The sequence below is a fragment of the Chrysochloris asiatica genome, unplaced genomic scaffold (assembly GCF_000296735.1).
Source record: "Chrysochloris asiatica unplaced genomic scaffold, ChrAsi1.0 scaffold00012, whole genome shotgun sequence".
NCBI classification, from domain to species: Eukaryota; Metazoa; Chordata; class Mammalia; order Afrosoricida; family Chrysochloridae; genus Chrysochloris; species Chrysochloris asiatica.
This window is the reverse complement of record NW_006408530.1, coordinates 906305-925717: the sequence shown is the minus strand read 5'-3', so window position 1 is coordinate 925717 and position 19413 is coordinate 906305. Positions and strand designations below refer to the sequence as shown.

The 19413-nt window shown below is 45.2% G+C and overlaps 1 protein-coding gene across 3 annotated transcripts; it reads right to left on the bottom strand.

Annotated features, from left to right (window-relative positions):
• Positions 1-8436: 8436 nt before the first annotated feature.
• Positions 8437-16665, bottom strand: NR4A2 (nuclear receptor subfamily 4, group A, member 2). 3 transcript variants are annotated; one of them, XM_006834529.1, is made up of 8 exons: positions 16370-16665; positions 14581-14704; positions 13218-14083; positions 12293-12422; positions 11741-11904; positions 10665-10867; positions 10102-10280; positions 8437-9970 (listed from the first exon to the last, which is right to left on the bottom strand). In XM_006834529.1, exons 3-8 carry the CDS (start codon positions 14079-14081, stop codon positions 9714-9716), a joined length of 1797 nt encoding a protein of 598 aa, XP_006834592.1. In that variant the 5' UTR covers positions 14082-14083; positions 14581-14704; positions 16370-16665; the 3' UTR covers positions 8437-9713. The 3 variants fall into 3 exon arrangements, with proteins under 3 accessions (XP_006834592.1, XP_006834593.1, XP_006834591.1); XM_006834530.1 differs by having other exon boundaries at positions 9119-9970; positions 13218-13905; positions 16370-16604; XM_006834528.1 differs by lacking the exon at positions 14581-14704 and having other exon boundaries at positions 9714-9970; positions 16370-16489.
• Positions 16666-19413: the final 2748 nt, after the last annotated feature.

Below are 19413 nucleotides of genomic sequence, written 5' to 3'. Positions count from 1 at the left end.
GCACTTAACAACATTCAGATGCTGGGAGCCCTGATGTGGAGCTGTAGGATCCATACTGGACTGCTAGCCACAAGGTTGGCGGTTCAAACTCACCAGCCACTCGTTGGTAACCCTATATAGGTTGCTATGAGTCAGAACTCACTGGGTGGGACATAACAATAACAAATTCAGATTCTAGTGTACAAATTTCTTGACTTCTAAGAGCACAGTCATTTCATGAAAGCACTGCTTTTCTTATTCACTAATCCAGGACCATAGTACCTATGAGGTATTTGACATGCATCGAATATATTTTATATTTTATCTTTAGGAGTCCTGGTGTGGTGCTACAAGCACTGGACTGCTACCAGCAAGGTCAACAGATCCTCAGAAATCTGATAGAGGATTTACAACTATGAGTTGGAACCAACTCGATGGCACACAATAACAGCAAAAACAACATTTTATCTTTAAAACATGAAAATCAAACTGTCTCTTCTTTATAAAATCTTTTAAGTGGTATTTATGGTATGAAAAGCAACAATTAAAAAAGTTAATTTGTTGGGCTATTATTTGCATGAATAACAGCAAATCATTCACCCAGTAAGCAAAACTTACAGACCCCAAATATAAACACCAAAAGCTGCACTTTAGTTAATATATATATATATATATATACATACATACATACACGCTATTGGGGGGGTTGGAAATGCAAGACAGGCAGAGTGGTACACCATATATAAAATGTCAAACATGTCAAAGCACTCATGAATACCAACATCTCCCACCTCACCATGACCAATTTTAAAGGTTATTTAGGGCTAAAACATCTGCAAGTGCAGATTTTATAGCCGCAGATTTTATTTCTCTCAGATACATTAAAAATAAGTCAATGGTGTGTCAAATATTTTCAGTGTTGCTTCCACACATGTAGTCCATGTAGAAAATTCTGCCCAGTACTGCTAAAAGTTGAACTACACAATACAGATTTTTGGCATTAAATAGATTCATTTTGGATTTCTGCAAGCTTGTTTTAACTGTGTCAATTCAGTATTCAGGGAAGATAATTAAGCAAAAGATCAAAAAAGCAAATGTAGCTACCTTCATTCTTTAAAAACAAAACCCTTGTTAGGGTCCCTATAATTCAACTTTTCAGTACATCATATCAGAAAGACACGTTCAGAACATGTCACAAGGCTTCTTTGTCCTTAAATCACCCATTGTGAATGATTTCCAGTTAACTACAGACAAGTAAATTTTACAAAACAAGAAGCATACCACATGCAGAACATATTTATCCTATTCCAGACCCTCAGATAAGCTAAGCTTAAATTAAATGTCAAAGACTAACAAAATCTATTGTATAAGCAACCAGCTGACCTAAATCCACCAAATTTTGCTTGTCAAGTGTGTATATTCTAATAAATTTTATAAAATAATAAGACTGTTTTTGCAATCCTTTGACCATGCTAAATTAGATGCAGGTAGTCTACTAAAGAAATATTACTCTCTACTTGACACTATAAGCAAAATCTATTTATACCATTTGGTAGATTTTAAGAGTAGTTTTTAAGAAAACATAAACAATAATTAAACATAGTAACCCACAAATATGCAGAGTAGAAGCAAAGGAAAGAGTAAAATGACTTACAGACAACTAACTTTTTGGTTTTACAAAGTGGTCTGCTTAGGGCTGTGACTAAGGTGAACTTACTTAGCGCAGTTAAAATGCCCTGATGGGAAATCTAGAAGCTAGCTGAAAATAAAATAAGTAATGTATGGAAATTTAAACAGCTTGAGGAGGAAAAACATTTTTTCTTTTTCCTACTTTTAATGTAACTTTCTCAATGACATAATACATGCAGCAATTATTCCCATTCATTTCTTGGGGTTCAAAGCAAGAAATTCAAAACTCCTTCAGAGTAACTATGAAACATAATCAAACTAATCCCATCTTTAAAGTTTCAGGGGGATGAGCAATGGACTATCATCATTCCCCCACTATGTTTTCATGTCAGTCCTCCCCTCTGAAATCTTAACACATCTGAAGCAACACCCTCAACTCTCAGCAGGTAAGGAAACCCTAATTCAATGTCTGCAGAAACTGTGGAGAAAGTGCAATCTTTCTGGTCTAGGTAATACACAAGGAATTGGATGATCTGAGCTTCTGAGTTCAAATTCTAGCTGAATATTCAAGTACTTGTGGTCCAAAATACTTAACAGGGTCTCTGAGCCCCATCTCCTTGTTTCTAAAATGAAGATAATAAAACTAGCCCCACAGGATTAAAGAGAAGAACATTACATGAAGTGAGGTCTAGCAAAATATCCTATGTTACTGTGATGGAAGGAGCCCATAAAGCATGGAAGATGCCTTCTATCTGACACTTCATCTTCCACACTGACCAGAATCTTTCAAAGAGCCCAATCTGTCTTGCCTAGAACCTCTTAGGGGAAAGGCCATGCAGCTCAAATTGCATGGCTTGGAATAATACCCTTCTATGCTGCTGGGTTTGTTTCTTTTAATTCTTTGATAATATAATTTGAAACTTCTCTGGGATTGATTGATTGATTTAAATTTCTTAGGAGTCCTTATGTGGTGCTACTAGTTAATGCGCTGGACTGCAAGGTGAGTTTGAACACAAGGTTCCAGCTCACCATCCACTCCTTGGAAATCCTATACGGGGCTGCTGAGTCAGAATTGACTCGACGGCACTCAATAACAAAAATTTTCTTTAAACTCATCCACATTATCAGTAGTACCCTTCTTCCCATCTGTTTGCCTTCAACTCAAATACTGTGATTTTAAAATACTCTAAGTAGCACCCTCCTTCCCTCACTTTGTCTTCCTCCACCTCTTAGATGGCTGCTCACCTAATCATTCACAATATGGTTCATTATCTTTAAACGCCTCTACCTGTACTCATTTCCCTCGAAAGCTTTTGCTTCCTTCTTAGTCTTTTTTAATAGTATGTAAATGATAGGGCCAGCAGAGGGTCTGGAATGGGGTAAACTTGACAAAGTGAAGTTCTCTTCACTTCCTTTTCTCTCCCTCTATGTATTCTTTGTTCCTGATTCATATTTTCTACCCGTTCTTTGACTTCATTCTCTTACCAGGTACTATGTTGCTGAGGGTAAGGAAACGGGGTACTTGTCCTCTGACCCTTGCCCAAATGTCCAGCAATACTTCAGACAGAATACAGGCCAAATGGTAAAGAAATGTAAAATGGGGGGAGGGGGTACCAGACAAAAATAACAAAAGAGACTGACATTAGAGAGGACTGGTCACAAAACCACATTGCCATAATTCTGTTATCAGCACCAATCAGTTAAGTGGTTCTTCCCTCCCCTCCCCCTCCCCCCCCACACTTTAGGCAGTCTGGTCCTTCAAACTGTTTTAACTGAGACTCACGGTAATAAATGCGTTTTATATTGGGACCCAAGAAGACTTTCAGGGGGAAAAAAAATGCTTAGGGTTTTTCATACTTTCACTACACTGTGCAAAGCATTCATAATTTCTATTTAGATGTTTGTGTTCGTTTGTTTTTAAAGAAAATTCTGATCACAACCCACTTTATTGATTTTCTAAACCACTAACGGACCTTTAGTTTTGAAAACGTTGGCCTACTCGGAGCCTACGGATGGAGCCTCCGCTCTCTCCCTACCCCAAAATTCGAATTTAATTTGAGGTGATGATGTTTGCAGAGCCAAGAAATCTTACTAGATTAAATTTCTCTGGAAGTTCCTCTGCTTATGGCTAAGAAGTTTTCACATGCGCAGCCCCTCGACCACCCTCTACTGCCTGTTGGCGAATCTATAGCAGAAATTGAACACGATCTGTAAGGGCAGGTGGTGCGCGTCCTCGAAATCCAAGTTTCTCTAAACATTGGCTTAGGAAGATATATGAAGAAGTAGGAGTGAAAGAAATTTACTGGGGCGGGAGCGAGGGGGTGGGGGTAGAAAAAACGTAAAGGAAAGTGGGGAAGCTGAGCTCTCCTAGGTTCCGGGTTGCTGCTCTGCGCTGAATCCAGCCCAGCTAAACACGATTGAGCTCGGCTAATCCGAGAAGAGGACAGAGAGTGGACCCGAGTCCAATCATACAGGCACGAAGGAGCGTGCCCGGAGGCAGGCGGATTGGCGACCCCACGGTCTCTCGGGTCATAACTCCCTCCGATGCGCGGGCAGAGGAATCGTTACACTTGTCTCGAGAGACCTAAAAGCAGGACACGCGCAATATCTCCTTTGAGCTTCAGGTCTTGAGCACACGTGTGAGACACGGGTGCACCATGGGTGGGTGGGTGGGGGTCCGCTCCCAGACCTTGTCTTCTTGCGGACACACCTCTGACTTGGCCCTGGAACCTCTGTACCACCCTTTTGTGCGCCTCTAGAAATGGAAAATGGGGTTTCTCAGGTCAGAGCGGGTGGACGTTCACGTCTCAGGGAGACCAGGGACTGACCTCTGATCGGCGGATGCACGGAGAACCCGGGGACGCGCTCGGGCTCACTTGCTCAGCGCCTGCGCTCGCGTCCTGACGCTTTGCACCTGACCTCCGGACAACTGAAACCTGTTGCGGCCTCAGGCACTGGGGACGTGGGAGAAGTGGGAAGGTAGGGAGGGAGACCCAAGAGACAGTTAACCCAGACGAGTCCAGGCTTCTCTGGAGAATGTCTCTCCGTTCAACCCCCAGAGTCTTCAAACGCAATGGGCAGAGCACGAGCGGGGGCGTCTCCACATTCGTTCCAGGTCATAACACAAACACACAAAATCTCGGGGCCTCAAAATCACTCCTGGAAATGGGGTGAGGGGAGCTGGTTGGGCGGGGAGTACGTAGCGCGAGCCCCAGGCTCTGGAGTTCTCTCTCCACTGTCTCGTGGGCCCAGAGCGCACGTGGCCGTGGTGGTGAGGGACTAAAGGACCTACTCTCTCCTGTAAACGCTCCAGGCGTGGGCTGCAGCCCTGCTTTCTTGGGGGAGGACTGCTCCAAGAGACGCTCTCCGACTAAAGCAGGACTTTTCCAAAGAGAACGCGAAGCCAGAGTCAGAGGACTCAGCGGTCTTAACAGTTGTGTTCAGGAAACATACTGAGGGAAAGGCTTTAAATGGACTGTTGAAGTGTGATATTCCATTTTAGTTTCTAGTGAAATTAAAAAGTGAAAATGAAAAGGAGATTTTTGCGTGCTTAGTTTTATTATTGTAAACGAATTAATAGCCATTGGTGACCCTGCTTGGAATTCCTATCTTGCTTTACCAGTAACGGCAGCCAATCAACCGAATGCAGTAAATGCGAACTTGTGAAACTTGACCGCCCGGTTTGCGTTCTATCACAGATCAGCAGAATATTTTCAGGAAGACTGTTGCAGTTGAGGTCCTCTTTCTTTAATCCGTGGCTGAGAACCTTGGGAAGGTGGGGCTGACTTTACGTCGGCCTGTACTCCACCCCACCCACCCTCACTCAATCCCTTGTCCCTAGGACTCTAAAGTCAAGTTTTAGCCTGTGGGATGCTCCAGAAGTCTGGATAGCTGAGAAGCTTCCGGGCGCTCTCCTGAGGCGAGAGTTCCTGCTCCCGGATAGTGGCAACAGAGAAAAAGAAGAAACTCCACCTTAAAACCACTTTTGAAGGAAGAGGTCTTCGATATACATTCACTTCCACACCTCTTTTCAACCTTTAAAATTACACTGAGAAAAGTTTTTAAATCCATTGAACTATACTCCCCTCACCACCCACCCCCAGCTTTGACTGAATCTGTCTCCATTTTAAAATGGTTTTTAGAGGGTGCACAAATCCTCCAGGCGGGCATCTTTCCCATCGAGAAAGACGAAGCCGATACGGGAGACCGGGGCCGGTACTTTCCGTAGACATTTCGTCGCTGCAGCGCGGCGGATAAAAAAAAAAAAGAAAGAAACGAACGTGGGTTAGAAGCAAAGTCGAGAATTGGTAGGTGGTGGCACAAAGATGCACGAGGAGAAGGTGTCCTGTTATCACACAGACACACCCTCCCCTATAGGGCCTAGCGGGAACCTCTAGGATCAAACTATTTAAATAAAATAAAAGCTTTTACCTTGCAGACTTGTTTGTACCTGGAAAGCATTTTTTCACTGCAGACGCCTAGTTTTTAAATATAATTAGATAATTCGATATTTGTGTTGAACGCACTGACACGGACAAAATCAAGAGATTCTCAAGATAAGGTGAAATAGAATCTTACAGTGGCATTCTTAAGTTGGCAGGACAAGTTCTCATGTCGCTTTGTCTGGCTCTTTACACTCTGGAAAACAGTGGCCGGTAAGATTTAGGACCGGTAATTTTAGGGGTGGGGTACCCAAACTCTCAACGGATGGAGTCGGGTACCAGAAAGAATTAAACAAGATAAGGTTATTGGGTGCATCTATCCTGGACCGTGCATATCTTTTTAGTTAGAATCAGGACCAAAGATTCAAACTCTCCGGAAAGCAGACGGTCTGCGCAAGAGCCGCAAAGGGCATTCAGAGGGGCTTTAGTGATCTGGGGCCAGCCATAGGCGGAAACCCATCAAGGAGCTGACGGTAGCACTGCTCACCGGTGCTTGGAACAAAAGCATCTTTCCATAAAGTCAGACCATTCTAGGCAACCACTCAAAGTGAGTCTAAACACCACAATAATTTAAAATTAGACCTTTTCTAAAGAGTTGAGACGGGTATGGTCGTGACTTCGGTACAACGATTATGTATTTTCCATATAAATAAAATTCTTCAAAGGACGTGGTGTGGAGGAGGGCAGATGAAGCTCCCACTATAAAGTTTTAATCTGCAAGGAAGTCCCATGCAACTCTGGATTTTCCTAAACTTTACTCCTAGAAGGAAAAACCCAAGGAAAATCCTCAACTGCTCTGATCTCAAAAGATGCTTCAGGGACAGTCAAGGGTTCGAGAGCGACTCTCTGGTAAGCTAGAAAAGCAATAGTCACTTTGCAATTTAGGAATCACAACTGGATATGTTCACTGACTCCAGTACAGCCTAAACACACACAGGTGTTATCCCGCCCTCCTTTAATTTGCAAGGTGGACTATCCAACACCCCATTGGCCTAGGATGATGCTCAGCAGCTTCCTTAAGGTAGGACAGGCAAAGGAGTTCATTTCTGAGTTTCACTCTGGGAATTTTAGGTAGAAATGCTACAATCTGAGGCTGCAGACACCACGGAGATGAACTCTTAAAGCTCTGTAGACTCCCTGCATTTCTAAGGAGTTTTCTGTTTCCCTCTGTTCATTAGTTTGTGACTTTCGTTGATAGAAGAGGTGAAAACGTTAAGAAATAGCTAACCTCATCTTTTCAGAAAGGCAAAAAATTGACTTATTTAGTCTTAGGTGGCCATTCTCCTTTACCCCTCAGCATGACCCACCAAGAAGCATGTTGCCATAGAGAACCTTAAGTTAACCACAGAAATGAGCCTTCTTCCCTCCTTCCCATTGCCTTCTAAAACATGTCTTTTCAAAAGAGGTAAAGGAAAAAATAACAACCCAAGAGCTCTGGTGGCAATTTACTCTTCTAACTATGCATTTTAAAAACAATAAAGCTCTCTGTAAATTTCAGTGACCCAAAGGGCAATCTGTAATTCACCAGGGTCAGCTGTGAAGCGGGTTCCCATTTATATGAATTCACAGCTGACCTAAGACTCCCTGGACCTTTCAGCCCAAAGACCTGGCACTCTGATCGGTACCTAAGTGGCTTCAGCAGCAAGTTTTCTTTCTGCCTTTGCTTTAAAGTTGCTGCTGAATGAAATAGTAGAGCTCTGTATCAGTGCTTTCTTGTAGCAGACACAGCACCTAACAGTGGATCCTATATTATTTACTGAAAAACTCTTAAAGGGGAAATATTCTAAAACTGCAAATTGCACTTTATCACTATCCACTGAAATTGGAAAAGAGTTAAATTGTAAGAAATTCCTCTGCCTAGTTCTGAGTTCTGCTCTGTGTCAAAGACCAGTAATTAAAAGGCCTAGAAGGCTCCAAATGTTTGGCTCGTCTTTGTCCAAGACCCTTCCCAACAGTTCTAAATGTAGGGATTGGGAAAATTCAGAGACTACATATAACAAACTGAAGTCCAAGTTGATTCTTGAGTAATAAAAAAGATACTTTCTAAACACTTCTGCAAGATAAAAACTTGACCTGGTCTCCAGATCTTTGTAAAGGTTAAAAAGACTTTTGGTCTCCTAAAGTTCTTTTCTGACAGCGGCATTTATTAGCAAAGTTAATGAAAGGGTTGAATATTATCAACTGATTCTGATAAATGTAGGTCACTAGACTGAATAATTCTGGTTAAAGAAAAATACTGTACTGAATTATTTGGATAATTAGTTCAATTTCTCAGTTCCTTTGGCCTAAACAGATTGTCAGTTTGAAACTCAGATGTTTAATAAGTGACTTATCACAAATCAATCTCCAACACCATTTTTTTCCTGAACCAGAAATAAGACAAAACTCTGTTCATTTACATGGTTTATTGTTGTAAACATTAAAATTGTCTTTCTCAAAGAAAGAATTTATCAGAAGAAAAAAAAATTCAGCGTCTCTAACTGTCATACACCATAGAAAAAAAGGCAGTGACTCTTATCATGTGCCATACTGGTAATATACAAAGAAAAATACTACAGAATATGGCAATATTAAAATTCTTACTCAAACTTAAAACAATATATTAACTGACAATTTTAGACATTTAAAAAAAAAAAATTCAAAGTGCTCAGTAATTTCCAGGGAGTTATGTATATTATAAGCACTCTGGAAATAGTCAAAAGCTGCTGCATGCAAATTTTGTTTAGCTTCAGACAACAAAATAATCAAGATATAAACTTTCTTTTATCAACATCAACAGTACATACAACACTTACAAACAAGGAATGTTGGATGGTGTTACAAACACTATGTGTCCCTTTTATCAGGATTTTCTGATGTGTAATACTTGTGCCCACCTATTTTACAATTGAGAAAATGTTTAAGCTCAGATAACTACCAATCTTTATAAAATCTAACAGACTACATAGTGTCTGAAATACTATTTATATAATATAGACATTACTGAAATAGCAAGTGCCTATAACATTTTCAACCTAGAATCAACATGCTTGTCCCTTTTTATGTATTTATTTTCTTTTTTTTTTTGCAAACACACTTATCTTTTAGAATTTTTAATATTTATTCATAAATAGGCACAAAATAATTTAAAAAGCCAAACTGCATTGGGTAAATTTACAAGCCTTTTGCCTTCTTCAACTCATGCCACCCACGCAACATTTAGTTTTACTATATATTACAGCTTTCTTTACAGCAGAAAACTTTGAAGTATTTTAAGGGTAATACTTGTGGGTCCCTTTAATGTGTGTGTGTATGTGTGTGTGACATTAGTCTTAACTGCAACAACCAAGAATGACCAAACATTTCCCATTATACATTAGGAATCTTTCTTCTGAACAATTAACTGATAATAAAAAGTTTATACCACTATATTGTGTACTGTAGTCCGTGTTCTAAATCCAGGATGCCCCAGAGCCAAAATGCCCTTTCAGGTTCTGCCTGCAGGTTAGGAAATAGCAACAGTTTTTGTTTCTTTCATTAGGGATCAAAGGACTAGGGAGTTTGCAGAAGGGGTGAGGGCGGCTAGAGCTGAGGCAGTACGGGGTATTATCTCTGCCCGTGTGACTTTCCCACTGGACAGTTTAGGTTTCTTTCCAGTTCATTTGAAGTACAAGGAAGGAAGTCTTAGAAAGGTAAAGTGTCCAGGAAAAGTTTATCAATTATTGCTGGCGGTGGTACCAAGTCTTCCAGTTTCAGATAGAAAATGCGTTGTAGCCCCTGTGTGCAAAGGGTACGGAGTTCTGGGAGCTTCCCCAACAGTTTGGACAAATAGTTGGGGCGATTTAAGCCCCCATTATTGAAAGTCACGTGGTCTTTGAGACAATTTACAATCTTGTTCTGCAACTCTTCCACTCTCTTGGGTTCCTTGAGCCCGTGTCTCTCTGCATAAACACAATCAGAAACAAAAGAAAAAAGGACAAGGCAGTTAGCACAAGTTGGCAGAACCAGGGAGGAATACTGGCAAGGAACAGCTGGTCCAAATCTTCTGGGAAGTTCTAGAGGAGGTACTGACCTGTGACCATAGCCAGGGCAGCAATGCAGGAGAAGGCAGAAATGTCGATGTTCATATTCTGCAAGTTGGAGGAGAATTCAACAATGGAATCAATCCATTCCCCAAAGCCACGCACGCATTGCAACCTGTGCAAGACCACCCCATTGCAAAAGATGAGTTTACCCTCCACTGGGTTGGACCTGCAATTAATACCAAAGAGAGGGGGGAGAAAAAGAGAGAGAGAGAAAAGCTAAACAACTAATTACTTGAAGAGCAATAAATGAGGGATTTAAGAGGCACCTAATTACTGAAGAGTTAATAAAATGTAGACCAGTGGACCTTGAAAGGGTTTAATTTCATAACAATCAAGAACGCCCCCTATCCCACCTCCAGTCCATTCATCCAAGGCTTCTTCTGGTTGCTACTTCCCTTCCTCTTCTTTTTTGTTTCCTTCTTTAATTTCCTATTCTTCCCGTTTCTATCCTTTCTTCCCGTTTCTATCCTTCTTCTTCCATTCCCTTTCCTTTCTTGCATCCTCTGTTCCTCCTTTCCCAGTTTCCCCCAATTGCCTCCTCCCTTATTACCTGTAAGCTAATCTCAGGACAAACAGTTCTAGGAAAGCTGATTCGAAAAGCAGGTCCTGGTCAGCTTTGGGCAGGTCTGCGAAGCCGGGGATCTTCTCAGCCCAGCCCCTGATGATCTCCATGGAGCCAGTCAGGAGATCATAGAATTGCTGGATATGCTGTGTGTCATCTCCACTCATTTGATAGTCAGGGTTTGCCTGGAACTGGAATTTCATTTTAAAAAGCACTTAATGAGGTTCTCTAAAATATATAACCCGTGAAATTGCTAACCCCGTTTCTAGTAGGGGAGCCAGGTTTTTATAACAATTAAACCTCTCTCTGACCAGTAAGGAAATTAGATGTTCCGGGGCAATTAATTCAATTAGGGATGGTGCTATGAGGTCGTTGCTTTAAATATGTAAATTACAATTTCCATACAGACTAAATACAGTGCCATCCAGCCCTGGGAAATGTTCACTCTTATCTCCACAAAACAATTGACATGTTACTATGCATGCCAGTCCCAGAGTGGGTCCCAGGCAAAGCCGCCCTTTGCAGATCTTAATAAAATTGCAGTTGCTTCTAGGTTTGCCTGACATACTTCCTCCAATTAAAGCTAGCCGCATTTCTCACAGCTGGAGTAAAAAAGGACTATGACCACTTGATCCCCCATCCAACTACACCATACCTTCCTCCCCTCTCTCCTTCTTTAACCTCCAACCAAGACCAGCGTTTCTTACCCTGTCCCGAGCCTGAGAGGACAAGGATTAAAGAGTAATAATAAAGTAGAAGTGGCAGAATTTTGCCCAGTCACTGGTTTTTCTGCATTAGAGGCAATTGTGTGTGAGTGCCTTTGCATAGGTGTAGTGGGAACATCGCAGAGTCCACCTCTGTGGCTGTCCGCTCTTCTATCCTTGCCCTCTCCAGGGGTCTACACCGGGGCTACACCATTTGTCTGTTTGTCTCCAGTAACCCTGCCCAGAATGGTAAAGTGCTAGCCTCTTTTACCCCCTGGCTCTGGTGTTAGTGATTGGGGGAGGGGGGATCCTGCCCATCCGTCGCTTTGTCCACACGGTACCCCCCTGCCAGCTTCTTACCCTGGAATAGTCCAGGCTGGTCATAGCCGGGTTGGAGTCGACATGGGCCCTCACGAGGGCACTGATCAGACTCACCGGGGGCGAGGGGGGAGAGGGCTCCTGGGGACTCTTCGGTTTCGAGGGCAAACGACCTCTCCGGCCTTTTAAACTGTCGGTGCGAACCACTGCAAAGAAATAGGCAGGTCAGCGCCGCTCCCGGGAGCCGGGCCCAGCTGCCGCCTGGACCCCTCCTCTGGGGAAAGGCCGCAACCAAGGGACGCCCCGCCCGGCAGCGCAGGGTCCCACAGCTTGTAAAGCCTTTACTGACGAGAAGCATAAAAAATGCGGGGTTATTTTATTTCTTCCTCCCAATGGATCTTACAAAGGCTAGAAGGGTCTGGCGGCTTTCTCTAGGGGAGGCTATGCGAGCAGACAGCTGCGGGGTCATAGAGGCCAGATTGGGGGAAGGGGACCATAGATGGCCGACTCTGGGAAGGAGGAAGTGGGGTTAGGGTGCGATCAGTCGTTTTTCAGGGGCACAGTCTGGGACATTCGCAGCTGGCCCCGACTTACCTTCTTTGACCATCCCAACAGCCAGGCACTTCTGAAATCGGCAGTACTGACAGCGATTCCGGCGCCGCTTGTCCACTGGGCAGTTTTTATTTGCTAAACACACGTATTTTGCGTTTTTCTGAACCGTGCGCTACAAAAAGAAACAGGCCGAAAATTAATATTCTTGTCTCTTGAAAATCCATTAACCCAGATAATCTATAGACAATTTCTGAAAGGCTGAGGTCTACGCTTTCTCCCCACAAATAAACACAAACACACAAGCTTCTTTTTTATTTCTCCCCTTTTCTTTTTCTCTCTCACTTTCTTTTTTCATTTTTCCTCCCCCAGGGCATTTAACAGAAGAAAATTGATAGCGTTAACATTTGAGCTAACCTTGCCGCTCCTTGCTGTGTTTTATATGCCAAGAGAAGGAGAAGGAGACGCTCAGTAAATACAAATCCGTGGGCATTCATATTATTTACATTCCTTGGAGACCTTCTCTATTTAAAATGATAAGATTATTCAATCAGGATGGCGAAATAAAGAGATCACTTAATTTGACCATAGGGAATTCTGTTCCACTTGGTTAGCTCAGACACGGTTCTCTGTCCTAACCAATTTCAATCTGAACCGAGAAGACAGCTCCTAGCACATGCAAATGACCCTCTTCCAACTCTGACTGCAGCAACTTCGGGCGGGGGGCCTCTGGGTCAACAGCGATGGGAAATTCGACCTCCGGGCTCGCAGTCTTCCTGCTTCCCGACCTCAGACACCAAGAAGCCCTGTTGCAGCCCGTGGGTGCTTGCTGGGCGGTGCCAGAGGACCCGGGAAAGTTGGGTGCTCCAGGGCGAGCTGGGCTGGGCTACCGACACCGAGGCAAGCGCGCCCTCGGGTTTTCCGAGCAATAGGAAGACTTGGCTGTCTCCTTCACCCAAGCCATGCTCACCTTAAAAAAGCCTTTGCAGCCCTCGCAGGTGCGAACGCCATAGTGTTGGCAGGCCGCGTTGTCGCCACACACGGCGCACAGCCCCTCGTTGGAAGGGGAGCCTCGCGACGGCGGCGAGGGCACCTGCGTGTCGAGCAGCTGCGACGCGTGGCCGATCTGCAAGCCCGGGAAGCCCATGGACGCGGGCTTTCGGATAGGATTGGGCACAGCGAAGGTCTGCCCGTCCACCACGTGGTGGCTGCCCGCTGCCTCCGGGTTCATGGGAACGTGCAGGGGCCCGTCGAAGCGCATCTGGCAGCTGGACACGGGAGTGCCCGGGGGTGACTGCTTAAAGGAGAAGAGGGAGAGGCGGGAAACCGGCGTTTTCCTCTGCTCGATCATGTGCGTGGTGGCTACGTAGTTCTGGTGGAAGTTGTGGAGGGACCCTGGGTCGTCCCACATGGGGCTGTGCTGCACCTGGAAGCCCGGAGTGGTGGGCGTCGGGGGCGAAGACGGCTTGTAGTAAACCGACCCGGTGTGCGGCATCATCTCCTCGGACTGAGGGGGCAGGTGGCTGTGTTGCTGGTAGTTGTGCATCTGAATGTCTTCTACCTTAATGGAAGACTGCTGTCCGGACAGGGGCATTTGGTACAAGCAAGGTGGCTTGACGTCGTAGCCTGTGCTGTAGTTGTCCATAAAGGTACTGAAGCTGGGGAGAGAAGTGGTGGCAGTAATTTCAGTGTTGGTGAGGTCCATGCTAAACTTGACAAACTCTGGAGTTAAGAAATCGGAGCTGTATTCTCCCGAAGAGTGGTAACTGTAGCTCTGAGAAGCGGGGCTGGCTCCTTGAGGCGAGGACCCATACTGCGCCTGAACACAAGGCATGGCTGGAAATGAAACAGGGTAATATACACTCAGCCTGGTCAACTGAATACTTTCTCCCCGGCTCAGGTACACCTGGAGCTACACCGGCAGCCCGCGGCAGTCAGACAGCGAGCAGGGGCGCGAAAGGCAACGTGGGAGAGCGAGAGGGCTGCAGCCTAAACCGTGCAGGGCGAGGAAAGGCTTGTCAAATAAAGACCCAGAGCTAAAAAGTTACTGAGGGTCTACACTCCCGGATAATTCCAAACACCTCCCCACCACCGCCACCACATTCATAGCCAACCCCGCTCTGATAAACTTCTTATCTGAAGCTCGGGTTCCGCAAATCTCATTCTAGAAATTACTCTGCTGAAGTTGAATTGCACAATGAGAAAGTTGTTCTCAAAAGTGGTGGGTACGAGAAGCTTTAAGTTACAGGGTTAGCCGAAGGGAAATTGCGTTGCTCTGTATCTTGGTGTTAGAGAACTCCGGGAAGGAATGAAAGAAATGAAGTTGCACTAACCTTCAGCCGAGTTACAGGCGTTTTCGAGGAAATTAAAGGTGGACAGTGTCGTAATTCAGTGAAGGACAAAGTTTCCAAGACTTTTAGAAAAGGAATGGGGAGTCCAGCCTGTCGAATCTGCTCCCTGAAATACAGACACAGGAAGCTTCAGAGTGACTTTCCCCAGCAGAATTCCGCAGGGTATAAAACTCACCAGGCAAGGCCCTCCAATACCCTCCTTGTCTCTTTGACTGGAAGTTAGTGTATAGCCCTTACCAAACACAACAGTTAAAATGAATGTGCAAAAGAGACGTCTGGAAACAAAAGAAAATGTACCTATTACACTCTAAATTCCTGTAGAGAGGGTTCTGGAAGTAGGAAACGTATTGCCTGTACTTATTTAATAGTTATGATGTAATGAAGTGGTGGAAATACTTCCATTTTAGTGTAACTGAGATTAGCTGAGTTTAGTAAAATGCAGCATTGAAATATTCTCTTGATGATTTTTTTATTTTACTGGCTGCAGTAACAGCTTTTGTTTGGGGACAAGAGAATGAAAGTTATGTCAAACATATAAAAAGAGGGAAAAACCAAGGCTTACAAAGTGTTAGAAGAGCTCAGACAGTGGTTAAAGACCATTTGATTCCAGTAAAGGCATCTGGAATAGAGCATGGGATTACTCTTCAGCAATGAAGATACAAGGGAATTGGTGTTCACTTTTCCAGGAAAAACTAGTCTTTCAGTATCTTTCAATGGTCAAGGGATGGGAAGAAGGGACCCCACTTTTCCAGGAGGATCTTAGGAAGAAAATATTACTTATATGGTATTGCCACCAATATTAGAAGTGCTTCTCAGCATGTCAAATTGAATACCTTTCCTACTTCCCTGTACAGCTTGTCAAGATCTGCCTACTTGCTGGAACAAGGCATACTTGTATCCTAGTAATTTTTGGATGCCTCCACTTGGAAGGCATTCTAAATCATAGACAGTTTTATTACAAATGAAAAAGAAAGCCCAAAGTCCACTCCTTCTGTTCCCCCCTCCCCATCCTTTTCATAATCTTGCTAGGAGAGATGGGAGGGAAGGAGAGGTGTGACCAGAAAAAGTAACTAGCAGAAAGCAGACTATCCTCGGGTCCCCATAGCCCGTTGGGAGAAATGCCTGTGCTGGATATTAACCCCCTAGTAGCTTTACAACTTCGTAACTGGATTCTTTACACATTTTCTGTCTCTCTCAATCCCTCTGACACACTCACATGCATGGCATATGTCAAACCCAGAAATTTCAAGCAACTTAGTAACAGGACACTCTCCCAACAACACCCTTAATCAACAATACTCAGGAAACACCCGCACTCTGGCCAGCCGCAGTGAGACAGTTCCCAAGCAACACATAAACTGAAGAACTTTCTCTCCTGTCACTTGGAGGGCAGCGTCCAGGCCCTTCCCTTACAAACGACTTGAAGTTTCCGTATTCGAAGACCACAAACAATTTTTCTTTAAAAGCAAACTTTGCGCATATTTCCTCCAGCTAGTCCGCAGCTCCCAGAACTGCGCAAGTCCCCCTTCAACGTCCAACAATGAGGCGTCTGGGATACCTCCGTGGAGAGCCAACTCTTCCCCTAGTGTCAAAGCCAGAGTTCGGACAAGCACTCTGAAACTACGCGCGTCCATTCTTCCCACCCTCTGGCTCCGCTCGCGCTCCGCGTCTCTACCGCCCACTTCCAGAGAATCTATTCCACACATGTGAAAAGAAAAGACATGCAAAAGAAAATTAACGAACGCGAACCGCAAGAGCTGCACCTACTCACTTAAGAGTTCTCCGCGTGTCTCTTCATTCATTCAATTCTGCGAAGTGCAATTCCCTCCGGGAACCTGGGTAGCGGGATCGGGGAGGGGAGGGCGAGCAGGGATTAGGGAGCTGAGACACCGTAAGTAGGAAGGGAGAGGGGTTAGGCGGCCTGCTGGGGAGGCGAGCGGGGACGGAGAAAGAGAGCGCGAGCCTCCGGGCGGACTGGCCCTGGCCGCCAATGTGCCTTTGTTTATGTGGCTCGCGCTGCCGCTGCCAACAGGCACCTAAAGTCTCCGCGCGTCAGCGAGCGTCAGCAGAGCACCGTCCAATCGCCGTGCAGCTGCGCTCCCCGGACTCCTGGCCCGCGCTCGCTTTGGTATATTTCCGACCTGACGTCACAAACAGACCCGATTTTAAGGTGGGAACAGTTCTGGGTTCACCTTGGTAGCTGGCCTGGTTTATTATTTTATTAATATTTTTTGTGTTTTTTTGTTTTGTTTTGTTTTCGGAAAGAGGTGTGACCTCTCTACCTAAGTCCGCGCAGCTCACAGCGCCGCGACACCTCGCCATCTCCCAAGTTTTTGTAGCCTCGCAACCGCTAAGCCACTTACACGTGGGGAGGGTGAGAAAAAAAAAGGACGAGTGGAAGAGAGCGTTGGCGTGGGCCAAGTAGCCCGCACCTGAAGCAATACAGGATGGGGTGTGCCTTGCAGCGCCCAGAGCACCCACCTACACTCTTCACCCTCCTTAGCGGAAGCGCGTACAGATGTCCCATGACATGCGATGCTCAAAGGACTCAGGCAGTTAGAGAGGGATTTCCCAGGCTCTGTGATTTCTCTGTCTCTCTCTCTCTCTCACACACACACTCCCCTGTGGAAGGGGTTAAGAGTAGGAGGACTAAGTGTGGAGGGGACAGGACAGGGAAGAGAGTGGATGTTGACTCAATCCTTCAGGACATCAGTGATATGTCGTCCAATTTCCCTTCACAGATAATACACCAGACCTGCAAGCAACAGGTGCGCCTTCTTCAAACTATTAATACTTTCGACCCAACCTTGTGTGACCACTGTCTCATATCCTTTTTACCATTTCTAGTGAAATAAGTTGGCGTTCTGCTGTAATACAAAGCTTAGCACGGCTCAACCTGAGAGCCACCAGGGAAAGGCAGGACAATACGTGAGGGGGTGGGGTTCTCCGCGAAGTGTAAGGCGTCTACGCACAACCCTCCTGGAGAGGGACCTTGTGGGATAATGAGAGCCGACCCCAGCCGGCGAGTAGCTTCTGACTGCTTTTTGCAAGCCAATACGCCCGCAACACTGAGAGCGCGCGGCGCTTTCTAGCAAAGGAAACAATGCGTCTTCTGTAGACAAGGTTCCCTACAGGTACCCTGGCCGGCCGGAGATGGGAGGGCCTCTTAGCTCTTCTAAGTCTAAGGCTAGGGTAGAGAGAGCTCCTAGACGCGTCTCCCCTCCCCATACTCTGCTCGCAAATAGCGTTCCAGCTGCCCCTCCTCCTTCTGCGTGACTGCTGGAGCAATTATTCGAACCCCTCCGGTGTTTTCAGTATGGACCGAAACTGCCGTGAACTATCCGGGTTCCGGGATTGCTCTGCCCTAATCTGCACCCCCGTCTTTGCACGCTCCTAGAGGCTCCCGGCAGCTAAAGAGGCGCTATCAGGTATCCTCCGGCTGCTCCGGGAAGCCGCGGGCTCTTTTGCACTGCAGCCTCCGGGAAACTTATGAGACCACCTTAAGTTTCCCCTAGATGTAGCAGCTGCTGCTGCCACAGCTAACAGCCACTGAAACTCAGAGATGCCCTAGCGGGCGCGGAAAAACAAATAAATAATAAAACTAGTAAAACCAGGAAGTGTGTACTGTGTTGGGCAAGTTGTGGTGAAGGGTGAGAATGTATAATTTGGGGGAGAAAAGAGGGCGAAGAATAGCTTATTTGCATGAACGCCGTAGCGTCAGCGTCCGGTGGGCCGAAGCGATTCCACGCGAACCAAAAGGAAAAAGTGAGTTTGGAGAACCGGGGAGAAGGGGGTGGGGTGGCGGTGACGCAGGGGCGCAGGCATTGACGCACCGGCCCGGCGGGGCCCAAAAATAGCAGTAGCTCCAGCGCTGGTGGCGCCCTCCCGGGTTCCCTTCCCCTTCCGCTAGGGAGCAGGGTGCGGTCAGGTGAGGAACTTTCCTTGATCCCGGCTGTGGGCCAGGCTCCAAGGAGCTATTTTCAGACAGTCGGAAACTCAAGTGTGGCCACGTTGGAGTGCCAAGTAATTTTTTAATCTAGTCTTAGGTAAGTGGGGGGGGGGGGCAAGAAAACTTTAAGGCTTCATACACTTCTTCATACAACTCTTCATACACACACGAATACGTACATCTAAATAGATGGCGTTCTCTTCTTTCACCCCTCCCGCTCTCATAGCAATTCAAAACACACCGATTTATGCTGGATTGAGTTTGGGGACAACCTGAGCATTCCCTCCAAGGGGAAAAAAGTGTCCTGAATTCTTAAAGTGAGCGTTCAAAGAAGCCAAACACTGTAATGTAATTTTATTTTTATTCTTGATCAGCAACCTTTCGAGTTTGAGTGCTTTAGTATTTGGGCAAATGCTGTTTTACCAAGAAGCCAGACTCGACAGGTTGCTTTTAAAGAATAAAGATGGACAGGCTGTTTTTAGTCGCTTATTACCATTACCATTAATAACTGGGAATACAATAATTAAGTATAACACTAAAATTAGAAAAAGAAGGGAGATTCTTTTTTCTACTCTATAATCCTTTTCAAATTCCTCTTCTGGTTCTAAGGAGGAAGCATTACTTCTTAGGAAGAAATATGGAAGACTTAAACCAATTGTTTGATAAACTGGTTCTTGAGTTGGCGATTTTTTTGTTTCAGATGTGCTATGGATAAAAGGGCACAGGGAACACAAAGTGTAGAGAAAACCTATGCTTCCCGACTTTCTACCAGTTTTGATGGGTTTAAATCCCAGTAGAATTGTCAACAATATCTGTAATTGACTGAACCTGTCAGTAGGGGGCCTGACTTCACATCGTTCAAGAGG